This window comes from Martes martes, assembly GCF_963455335.1.
Source record: "Martes martes genome assembly, chromosome: 16".
NCBI classification, from domain to species: Eukaryota; Metazoa; Chordata; class Mammalia; order Carnivora; family Mustelidae; genus Martes; species Martes martes.
This window is the reverse complement of record NC_137904.1, coordinates 35,435,194-35,447,292: the sequence shown is the minus strand read 5'-3', so window position 1 is coordinate 35,447,292 and position 12,099 is coordinate 35,435,194. Positions and strand designations below refer to the sequence as shown.

Below are 12,099 nucleotides of genomic sequence, written 5' to 3'. Positions count from 1 at the left end.
TGGAAGACCTTCTCCCCTCTGCCTGCTATTCCCCCTGCTTGGGTTTTATCTCTCTCTGACAAATAAATAAATAAGATATTAAAAAAAAAAAAAAAAGAGGTTCGCCTGGGTGGCTCAGTGGGTTAAGCCTCTGCCTTCGGCTCAGGTCATGATCCCAGGGTCCTGCGATGGAGCCCCACATCAGGCTCTCTGCTCAGCAGGGAGCCTGCTTCCCCTTTTCTCTCTGCCTGCCTCTCTGCCTACTTGTGATCTCTGTCTGTCAAATGAATAAATAAAATCTTAAAAATAAAATAGGGGCTCCTGGGTGGTTCAGTGGGTTGAAGCCTCTGCCTTCGGCTCAGGTCATGATCTCAGGGTCCTGGGATCGAGCCCCGCATCAGGCTCTCTGCTCAGCAGGGAGCCTGCTTCCCTTCCTCTCTCTCTGCCTGCCTCTCTGCCTACTTGTGATTTCTGTCTGTCAAATAAATAAATAAAATCTTTAAAAAAAAAAAAAAGTTTAAAAAAAATAAAATAAAATAAAATAAAAAGGAAGAATACCAAAGAAAACTTTCTAAAAAGAACAGTAAGGGGTGCAGAACTTGCCTTGTCAAATATCAACTCTTACTGATACCATTATATTAAGACATTTAGAAAACATTAAGTAAAATTCCTTGCTTATACACAAAACTAAATCCTAGGTGATTCACAATTCTAAAAATACAAATCCATTATAGTTGTGTTAGAGAAAAGTGTAGAGTAATATACATATATAAATACATATATATATGCACATAGAGATGCATACGTATGTCTGCATATGTAATATAATTTTGGGGTAGAAGGTAAGAAGTTAGAAGCCATAAAGGAAAAGATTTCAAGATATTACTACATTACAATGTAAGATCTTTCCAATACTGGAAAATTCTACAAAGTTAGAAAACAAACAATAGTCTGGGAGAAAATAATTTCTATAGATAAATCAGATGAAAGGATTATATCCAATCTATAAAGAGTTCTTACAAATGAGTATACAACGAAATCCATTTAAAAGGGAGCAAAAGACAGGAAGAAGTGGTACATAGCAAAAGAAATAAATAATAAATAGTTGAGACGTTCGGGGCACCTGGGTGACTCCTTCATTAAGTGTCTACTTTCAGCTGAGGTCATGATTCCAGGGTTCTGGGATCGAGCCCCACATAGGGCTCCCTGCTCAGCGGGGAGCCTGCTTCTCCCTCTCCCACTCCCCCTGCTTGTGCTCTCTCTCTTGCTATGTCTCTATCAAATAAATAAATAAAATCTTAAAAAATAGTTGAGCTGTTCAGTCTCACTAGTAATAAGGGAAATGCAAATTAAAATTATAGTGATATTTGTGTCTATCAGACCAACATTTTAAAAATTAATACTGTGCGGAAAAACACTCATAAATGTTGGTACAAGAAGTGTAAGTAGCTATGACAGTTTAGCAGTACAGTTATAAATATAAAATGTACATACCTTTTGGATGAGCAGCCCCACTTCTAGGAATCTCTTCTACAAAAATACTCATCTAAAAATCCATCAGTTGGGAATGAGTAGGTAAATACTACTCACATTTTTTTTTTTTTAAGATTTTTTTTTATTGGGCACCTGGGTGGCTCCTGGCTTGGCAGGGAGTCTGTTTCTCCCTCTGCCCCTGACCCCACTCATGGTCACTTTTTTGCACATGGCGCACACGTGCTCTCTCTCTCTCAAATAAATAAAAATGTTTAAAATTTTCAAAAAAAATTTTTTTCTTTATTTTTGAGAGAGTGATCAAGAGAGATCACAGAGGGAGAAGGAGAAGCAGACTCCCCACTGAGTGGGAAGCCCAGTGTGGGGCTCAATTCCAGGACTCTGAGATCATGACCTGAGCCGAAGGCCACCCAGGTGCCTCAGTACTATTCACCCTTTAAAAAGAACAAAGTAGTTCTATCTGTACTAACATGGGAAGTTGTATATGGTATATTGAAAAAGAAATTTAAGATATGTGGGTAGTATAATCCTACTTGGGTTAAACCATTTATGTGTTAAAACTAAGGTTCATACCAAGCAGTTAAGGGCAGTCACCTCTGGGAAGAGAGGCAAGATGGATTGGGGACAGAGGAGAGGAGAACTTCTTGACCCATTTCTGCACTTGTTGGAATTTTGCAATGAACATCTTTGATAATTTACAAAATTTATGTAATGATACATTCTTAGGTTGAAAATTCTTCTATTAAAATTTTAAAAATCCACAAAAGTAGGACAAAGAAATAAAGATCCTTCTTTCCATGACCCAATGGCACCGTTGACGTTTTCAGATAAAGGGGAGAAAAGTGAGTCCAGCAGAGTCCACTCCTTAGAAAATAAGATGAACAAGATGGCACGAGGGTATCTTTGGAGAGAAAGAGGACCTGGTTGTGTTTCTCGGGTTTGCTTGGGTCTGTTGCCGTTTGCTGTCTGACCCTGGGGAAGCCATTGACCTCGTCTATGGTCCAGTTAGGTTTTCTGCATTTTGCAGGTAGGCGTGACCTACTTCCATGGAAGAAAGGGCTGGAGAGAAAGAATGCCAAGAAAGGTTCTGCCTGAATGTGCAGTGTTATTGTTAGAATGTCCACAAATGAATGTCAGAACCCAGGGTCTCAGAGGGCCCCCGTTAAATGAGGAGAACTCTTTGTAAATGCTGACCTCTAAAGTAGGTACCACAGCAAAGAGTGGGGTGGGCATAAAGTAGATAAAACATGAAAGGCCCCGTTGTCCAGTAGAGGAGGGTGTGTGTGTGTGTGTGTGTGTGTGTGTGTGTGTGTGTGTGTGAAGCTTAACGTTTATAAAGCAATAAAGGAGAACACTGTCATACAGCATCATTACAGAATTCTGAAGTAACTTAGAGCAATTAGGTTTGGGAAATATTAATTACGAGATACTTTCAGAGGGTAGGAGAGGGTGCATATGCCTGGGCGTGTGCCTGGGTTGTGGGGGAGGTGGCGGAGGAGCGGTGCCAGGAGCAATAGAGCTTTGGGAAGCTTTGTTACTAAGTTCAAAGAGAATTTCTAAAGGGAAAATAAAATCCCCATTTGACTCAGATATGGCTCATTGTCTGAGGCAATGTCAAGAGGCACAAGATCAAATCTAGCTTGACACCATCCAATACTGAACCCAGCAGTCTCTAGAAGCCGTCGCTGCGCGGCAGCTTGGCTAATGAGAAATCTCTGTCCTCTGCCAATGCCTCGGGGGCCCAGCTCTTCCTCTTTGGCAAGCAGGATACAAAGAGAGCTCAAAGCAGAGTGAGGACCTCAAAGGTCACCCCGAACATTCATTGTGCAGGCTCCCCACCAGGCCTTTCCAGAAAACAGATGAGCGTGGTTTTACAGTTCAGCTAGAACAGGAGCCAGAGGCTTCACGCTTCGACCTGGGGTAGGTTTTAATGAAACCTGAAGGATGTTTCACACTTTGTCCAGCCATTAGCAGTGAGGAGTTGGGGGAGCGGCGTGCCAAACACCACCAGGCTGTCTCCTCTCGTTTATTCTCTGGGTGTGAAAGGAGCAATTGTAAAATTCAGAGGCAATTAGAAGTTAAGATTCAGAGCCGCTCACGTCAACATCGCGGGCTGTTACTAAGTTCACTTTCACCAGGAGGACACATCCCATTATTCGGGGGACGACGTTTGTGCATTTCAGCAGTTGGGCCTGCAGAACCCTCATGTGGAAGTCAGGTCCTCCCCGGTGTGTCCTTTCTAATTTGTGAAATACTTCTTGAACCTGTCCTCTTCCCACTGTCCCCGCTGCTGCATGCGGGGGTCATCACAGCAGTCTGGACACCGAGCTCCCGTCTCCAGCTGTGCTCCTTCAGGCCATTCCTCACGCTGCCTGAGCCCTCTTTCCAAACTTGAGCTCTGCTTGTCCCTTCAGAGCTCAGGATCCTTTGGTGGCATTCAGGGCCTGGTCTAGTATCCCCACTGCGCACCCTCCTGACCGCACGTCCTGCATTGTGCCTCTCTCCATTCCATCACTCCATCATGTGCTCTGAGCCAGTGCTGTGGCTACCCAACACTGCGGTGGCCCCTTGCAAAGATCGCCCTCTGGCTGGTTTCTGTCCCTGGATTACCTTTTTTGCCCATGACTACTTTTCTCAAGTTTCAGCTGCACCTGTCACCTCTAGAAAGTGTCCCAAACCTCCTTTGTCTTAGGTACTGTCCCCCACGCGCTGGAAGCACATGAGGTTTACTTCTGTCCCTGCCCCTTCACTGTACCCGTGTCCCTTCACACGGACCCCTTATGGGTCTGATTCCTTGACTCACCTGGAAAATGCCTTAAAGGTAAAAATCAGAAGCACATAGTTGGTGCTTCATGGATGTGTTACAGGAAAGAACGAATGCATGTAATTTCTTAAAATTTAGTTTGCTAACATGCATGTGGGTCTTTGTTTTGCCTGATCTGACATGAGTCAAGTCGTATTCAGCCTGCTGTGTTCTTAGTAACATGACGAAAATGAATAAAATAAGCAATGTTAGTCATCTAGTAAGTCGGAAACTCTTGCCCCTCTTCTTGGAGTTTCATGAAGTAGTTGTCTAAGGGGGCTTCCATAGTGTTTCTGAATGAAAGCTCCTGCCTTATTCCAGGTCAGCTGTTGCCAGCAAACCGCAATACACCAAGTCCCATCGATCCTGACACCATCCAGGTCCCGGTGGGTTATGAGCCAGACCCGGCAGACCTTGCCCTCTCCAGCATCCCTGGCCAGGAAATGTTTGATCCTCGCAAACGCAAGTTCTCGGAGGAAGAACTGAAGCCACAGCCCATGATCAAGAAAGCACGCAAGGTCTTCATCCCCGATGACCTGAAGGTAAATTGGAACTGGTCATCAGGCTTTGGGCACATGGAGGGTGGGATCAAGAGGCAGATAAAAAGCATGACCTCCAGGAAGATCACATAAGCCAGTGAACAAAGGACTTGTGATTTCTTATCCTATTTCTTGGCATGTGACTCTAGGCAAGTTGCTTTCTCCCTGGGTGTCTTCTGAAATATGCCTTTCATGTCTTGATATAGCACAGAAATAAGGAGAAGCAATAAAATGTTGGAATGATTTACAACCCACGAAGGAAACAAACCTGGTACTATCTGCAGGGAAGCCTGTGAAAGCCCAATAAAATCAAACCAAAATCTTTCAGGGTTGGAAAGAGAAAGGAAATTATTCGCAAAGGACATCTGGACCACAAAGTCCTTCAAGGGTTACCTTCCCTTGGGAAACTGATTGATAACCAATTGTTGCCTTTGCCTTATAGACCCCAGGGAGTAACAACCCAGAGATAGGATCTCCCTCCACCCTTGGATGACTTGGGTGGGAGTTTCTTAAGGAAGCTTGTGGGTTCCCTTACATATTTATATGTAATGTTTACTCTGTGTCTTAAATAATGATCACTCGACTATCTCAAGAAAAGGTTAATTCCAGGTGTTTGCTGCTATATTGAAAGGACACATTATTTAGAAGGGAAAATAGATTTACCTTACAAAGTCTGATACAACTTGAAACAAAATTAATCTGACACATTTAACAATAATTAGGAAGAGGATTCTTTCCAAAACTATGCCATGTCCACTAATCCCAAAATAGAACCATTTTTGATGAGCCATGGCTTAGAACTTTCGTGTTTATGGTTCCTTCCAATCATATAGACAATAGAGATATGATTGTATGCATTCGAGGCCTTGAAATCAGGCATAATTAGTAATTTTCTAGCTTCTGATCCCCCATTTTTCAAAACTAACTGTGGTGTGGATGGAGAGTCACTTGTAGGCTAGGCACATGGGAGTTTGGGACATGGTCCTAGAACCAGTTTGAACCAGATAACCTGTTTATGCTATCTAGAAAGAGCACTGGGGGAAAAGGAAATCAGCAGATTGAAATCACTGCTGTCATCTACGTACCCGAGATTATCTTGAGTGAGGCAGACTCATCAAATGTCGGGCTGAAAGGGACCTCTGAGGTTCGTTAGACCGAAATTACCATTTTGCAGTTGAGGAAATGGAGCAGGGAAAGAGGCGAAGTGAGGTGAACACCGCTGGTTTGTGGAAGGCCTGGTCCCTGAGTCTTCCGGTTTCCAGAAATGTCACTGCAGCATGTTGGCTGTCACCAGTAGCTGTCACCCTAAGAATCCGAAGAGTGAAGTTCATAGTAGACACACCCTGAAATCTAAATGAGTCTAGGAACTGGTGGTCAGACAACAAGAGGGGAGAAAGAGCCAGGCGATCAGGTCCTGGCAGCTGAGTGTCTCCTTTGAAGTGGATGCTTTTCCTCATCTTAGCCATCTGATCCTGCGTGTGTCCTAAAGCTCATGGCTTCAGCTCAACCGGGGAGCCATACAGCATGTACAGCATGGGTCTGCTTTTGAACAGAGAGGCGTTTGGAAGGCTGATCCTGAGTGGTAGCTCTCACTTGCAGGCAGACCTTGCCAGGGTCTTCAGGTTTACAAGTTCAAAGCAAAGAGCAGGCTTACTGAATAACCCAGGTCACCCTGGCAACCAAGAGGCCATGGGAAAACTATGTGCTGGAATTATGCATAGTCCTCCTGTCACAGCCAGGCCTGACCTTTTCCCATGGCAGGTAGGTAGCAGGCAGGAACCTTCTCCTGCCAAGCGTCCCTGGATGTCTTCAGTGGTGAGGAAAGCTTCAGGGCCACAGACGGTGATGTCACGTGGAAACGAGAAGCAGAGCTATAACGCAGTTCTTCTGGCAGAGAGGACTGAGCTGGAGTGGGTGGGAGAGGTATTTGTGGCCCCCAGCATGGCACGAGCACACCAGTCAAGCGAAACAGCCCTGCCAGTAAATGGTCTTCCCCACAGCTGCCTAAACCCTCCCTGGAACCATTCGCTTGGGTTAGCACGCATCTCCTGCGAGAAGTAAGCAGTGTTGGTCCTGGGATGCCTACCTGAGGAATCAGTTTAATCATCTTGATGTCTTCATACTTGTAACTGTTCGTTCATTTGCTTGACAAATATTTTTCAAATGCTTGTGTGTTCCAAGCCCTGGGGATATAGAGAGGTGCGCCAGAACTGCCATTGTTCCTACTTTCAAGGAACTTCTAGTCTGGCAAGAAAAAGGGATTGCTGACTTGTCATGAGGGAGGCAGTATGGAACATGAGACCTTCAGGAAGATGATGGGGCAGGACTGGGTGGGCCCTTGCTGGGTGGGGTAATGGGGTAGCCAGATGGCCCTGGGCATAAGGAGAAGAGGACAGGAATGTAGTGCCAGATTTGTCAGTCCCACTCAGTAGCCTGCTTCCCCCTCCCCCACCCATTCCATGGTAACAAAGAGGGACGAGCTGCTTTTCTGGTCCATTGCAGTCCTCTGTCCATCATTCATTCTTGCCTTCTGTGTCCTCCGTTCCACCCCTCCTCCCAGCTCCCCTTCCACGTGAAATGGTCCCCATTCTACACCTTTCCTAGCTCCCCTGCTTGTGTGGACAGGTGAGGCTGGGAAATAAAAACATCTTAGAAGGGAGAAGAACTCCAAGAGACAGAAAAGTTGGCTGTTATCCTGAGATCAGCTGCTGATTCCCCTGATCCTTAACACCCAGTCGCACACCTCTAAGTCCAGGGCCCATGGCAGTACACCCCCCCTCTTCCCTTCCCTCCATCCTGCCCCCAGCCTCTGCCATCTCCCAGGGGCTCGTTCTCATGCACTCCTTTACCTCCTGGGCTCCTGGTCCCCTGGGTCATGTTCTGATACATCCTAAGCTCCTCTTTTGAATGATCTTGGAAACCACACACTTAAGGAACATGGACTGTGGTAAATTTACCCAGACTGGGGGGAGTGGGGGGGGATTGGAATTGGGCCTTACATCAAAGTAACGGAACAGCTGCCATCAGGTCCTCCTACCTCTCTGGAGGAATTTGACTCTCTTTCTGCTCCTCCCAACTCACCCCATGCAGCCGGCCTGGCCTCTCCCTGCTTCCTTCAGTCCCCCGCCCCTTTTCTCAAGCACAGACGACAATGGCGGCGGCACACCTGCCCCGAGCTGACTTACCCAGCTATCGCCCAGAGCACAGCCTTCTTCTCTAAAAGAAGGATGCTAGTGCCAGCTACTGGGAAGATCACTTTTTCACTTTGTTACATATTATTATGAAACATGTAGAAGGCTGGGAGAGCTTTATAAATAAGATACCGGTACCAGACCTAGTGGCGGGCAGAAGGTACCTGCGCTTTCACGCTTCCTGTCTCGGTGCGGGGCACACATTTGCCCAGGGTAATGGACCGGTATGAGGTTTCTCCACCGGCCTTGGCCCTTCCTTGCAGCCTTGGTCCCAACCCATGTGACCTCCCCCAAAGCCAACTGCCCCTTGTAGTCCTGGGGGAGGGTAAGAACTGGCCTCACCCCACTTATTCCGGGTGACCTGTAACTGCGGAACTGGAAGGATTGGCCTAGCTAGCATGGAGGGGTTTGCTGTTGCAAGTCGTCGAAAAGAAGGGGTTGCAAAACAGGCCAGCTGGCACCCCAGTTGAACTGGTGAGGCCTAAAAGAAGATTCACATTTCTTAGTCTTCCTCAGAAAGTCTTCCTTTTGGCAGATGGAGCAGTGAAGAGAGGGGAAGGGACACGATGCACATTTAAGTAGCACCCAGGCAAATTAAGGCCTAGAGAAGAGTTAAACAGGAAATTAGAGTGAATTATTTAAATGCTAGCCACCAATATGAGCATACTGATCGGTGGTAGGTGGAAGTTTTTGGTTTCTTGTTGTTTTTTGAATTTGTTTCTAATTACCAAGACATACATAAGAAAGATAGAAAAGGTGAAAGCTCCTACCTTTCTCCCTGGCATCCTCCTCCAACTCCCCTTGTAGAGGCACCACTTTCAGTAGCTTGGTATAAATCCTTCCTGGCCTCTTTCTATGAATATACAATACTGTGATTTTTTAACCAAAGTGGGATGAGGCCATACATATTTATCAGCAAATTGCATTTGTTTCCACCCACGTAGTGGTTTATCATGAACATCTTTTGGGTTCAGCTGGATCATTATTTGTTAACAGCTGCCGAGTATCCTTTTGTATGACTCCACCATCATGTAGTTATTAAATCTCCTACTGATTAGTTTCCCCCCTAGCTCTATTAGAAACAATGCCACAGTAAAAATTCTCTGCCCCTGTCTGTGTGCACACGCATGCAGATGGGCGGAGGCTGAGATCCTAGAAGGGGAGTTGCTCTGTCAGTGGCTGTGCATTTCAATAGTTGATAGACACTGCCAAGTTGCCCTGCAGCAGTATCCTGTGGACTTCTACCAACAAGTACTGGAGCACCCATGGAAGGAAAGGGTTCTGAAAATAACATTTTCATCAAAGAACGCAGAGAGATCTGAAGGTAGTTGAGGGTGTGAAGTTGAGGTGCTTGCTTTCATGCAACCTATGGGGCCCCCCTCGTCGGGCACCTATTCGGGCAGAGAGGAAGGAGGGGCGCACCGTGGCGGGTGCGTTCTTGCTACGGGTGGGAAGCCGGGCACACAGCCCTCGCAGTCAGACAGATTCGCACAGACGGTCCCGGAAGGAGACGCGAGATGAGAGGCTTGGGTCCCTGGTGCCCGGGCACCACCCTGAACCCCTCCCGAGGCTGAAATCTAACGTCTTGTTTCCTTCCCCCTGTGACTAATGAGCAGGACGACAAGTACTGGGCCCGGCGCAGGAAGAACAACATGGCAGCCAAGCGCTCCCGCGACGCCCGGAGGCTGAAGGAGAACCAGATTGCAATCCGGGCGTCCTTCCTGGAGAAGGAGAACTCGGCCCTGCGCCAGGAGGTGGCTGACTTGCGGAAGGAGCTGGGCAAATGCAAGAACATACTTGCCAAGTACGAGGCCCGGCACGGGCCCCTGTAGGCTGGCGGTTTTGTGGGCTGGCTTCCGAATAGATGGACAATGTGTTTCCCGCCCGATAGCACCACACCTGAAGCAACCTTTCTGACATCAGCACTTTACCGGAGGCGTAAACATAACTGACTCACGTTCTGGTGTACGTGCGCGCGCGTGCTTGTGCTCCCGTGTGGTCCGAGGCGCGCGCGCGTGCCTTTGCACTTGCCATGTTAAGGTAGCCCTCTCGTCGTCTTTCAGTTCCGAAAAAGAAAGGTGCCGTGTTTTTACTGGACTGAGGAGACACCCCCGACACACACACACCCGTGGGGTCTCCTGCCCCTCCCTCCTCCTCCACTCCTCCCCCTTCCAGCGTCGCTCCCGGGTGACTCCCGCCTACTCTTCCAGGACCCTCTGCTGGGCTTCATCAAGCAGGGTCCTGGTAAACTAGTAGATCTCAGTTGTCAAGACTACGAGCTCTTGTTTCTGTTTAATCTGTAAGTTACCATGCTAATAAGGTGCACAAAAATCACTTAGCACTACACTGCAGCTGTCTCTCTCAGTTATAGGTTGCTTTCCTCATATTTTCAGTTTTGGTGATAATTGTCTTCAAATTTAAAGTGCTGTTTAGATTTACTAGATCCCATATTTACTTACTGCTATCTACTAAGTTTCCTTTTAATTCTACCAACCCCAGATAAGTAAGAATACTATTCTAGAACACAGAGTGTGTTTTTGCACTGTCTGTACCTAAAGCAATAATCCTACTGTACGCTAGAGCATGCTGCCTGAGTATTACTAGTGGGCATAGGATATGTTCCCTACCTAAGAATTTCACTGTCTTTTACAACACAAAAATTACAGTAATGCATTTGAGCATGCCCAGAACATCCCCAGGACAGGGAAGCAGAGGGAAATGCCAGGTCTCAGAACGAGGGGTTAACTTATCAGTGTAGGAGCCAAAAACAATTGCATCTTGGAACAGCTTTTGACATTGATCTGCCTGTTTTGTTTTCTCCCCTCCCCCATCCACCCACCCTCCCCCTTTTCTAGTTGCCTTTTTCCATATCCCTCTTGATACTCGAAACAATTACTTAAGATTCAGTTTTCCCCATTTTTTGTAATATATATATTTTTGTGAATTATACCTTGCTGTTTTTAAAAATCAGTTAATTAAGTTAATAAGTTGATGTTTTGTAAGACCCTTTTTCCTAGTGGTGTCGTTTTTGAATGCTTCATAAATTAAGGATTCTGGAGCTTATGTTTCTTATTTTCTGTTTGCTTTTTGAACGTATGTGCTCTTATAAAGTGGACTTCTGAAAAATGAATGTAAAAGACACTGGTGTATCTCAGAAGAGGAGGGTGTTGTCACAAACTGTGGTTAATCCAATCAATTTAAATGTTTACTATAGACCAAAAGGAGAGATTATTAAATTGTTTAATGTTTATACAGAGTAATTATAGGAAGTTCTTTTTTGTACAGTATTTTTCAGATATAAATACTGACAATGTATTTTGGAAGACATATATTATATATAGCAAAGAGAAAAGGAAAACTATTCCATGTTTTAAAATTATATAGCAAAGATATATATTCATCAATGTTGTACAGAGAAGAAGAGCTTGGGGGTTTTTGAAGTCTTTAATATTTTAAGCCTATCACTGATACATCAGCATGTTTTTTGCTTTAAATTAAAATTTTATGACAGTATCGAAGCTTGGTGTGACGAATCTCGCTCTAAAATATGGAAGGAGCTTTCTTGTTTCCTATTAGGTTTCAGAAAGAAGTTAGTTAACGTCACCCAAAAGCACAAAGTGGATGTTAGTCAAATATTTATTGGATGATACAGTGTTTTTTTAGGAAAAGCATCTGTCACGAAAATGTTCACTTCAAAGTTACGAATTCCTGGAATGAAATATCACTGCAAGCACCCCCAAACAATTCTGTTCTCCTCTGTGGGCACGTGCGTCTTATGCAATATAAGGTTGATATCGGTGTTAAGTGTATGGTTACTAATTTGATAGGTGTTTTGACTTCAAAGATGATTGTTCTTTTGTTTCACAAAGTTGTGTAATGTCAAGAGATTCTGCTGTTATTGCAAAGAAACAATTTGTGCTAGATTAAAACACCCTTTCATCAATGGGATTTTCTAGTCTCCTGCCTCCAGAGTATCTAATTCTTTAATGACCTGGTGGTCTCCTGGTCAGTCCAGCAGCAAAGCTTTTGTCACAGTGTCCTCATCTTAGGAAACCTGACCAGCAGGATATTCCTACTAGGTATTCATTTTGCCCCA

General features: G+C 45.3%; 1 protein-coding gene across 2 annotated transcripts in view; it reads left to right on the top strand.

Moving 5' to 3' along the window:
* HLF (HLF transcription factor, PAR bZIP family member) overlaps positions 1-11,961 on the top strand; it is a 51,692-nt gene extending 39,731 nt beyond the window's left edge. For both annotated transcript variants that reach the window (XM_080826052.1, XM_080826053.1), the window contains exons 3-4: positions 4,595-4,815; positions 9,620-11,961. In XM_080826052.1, coding sequence (XP_080682178.1) covers positions 4,595-4,815; positions 9,620-9,835 — 437 coding nt within the window. In that variant the 3' untranslated portion in view covers positions 9,836-11,961. The remainder of the gene's footprint in view (positions 1-4,594; positions 4,816-9,619) is intronic.
* The last annotated feature ends 138 nt before the right edge of the window (positions 11,962-12,099 follow it).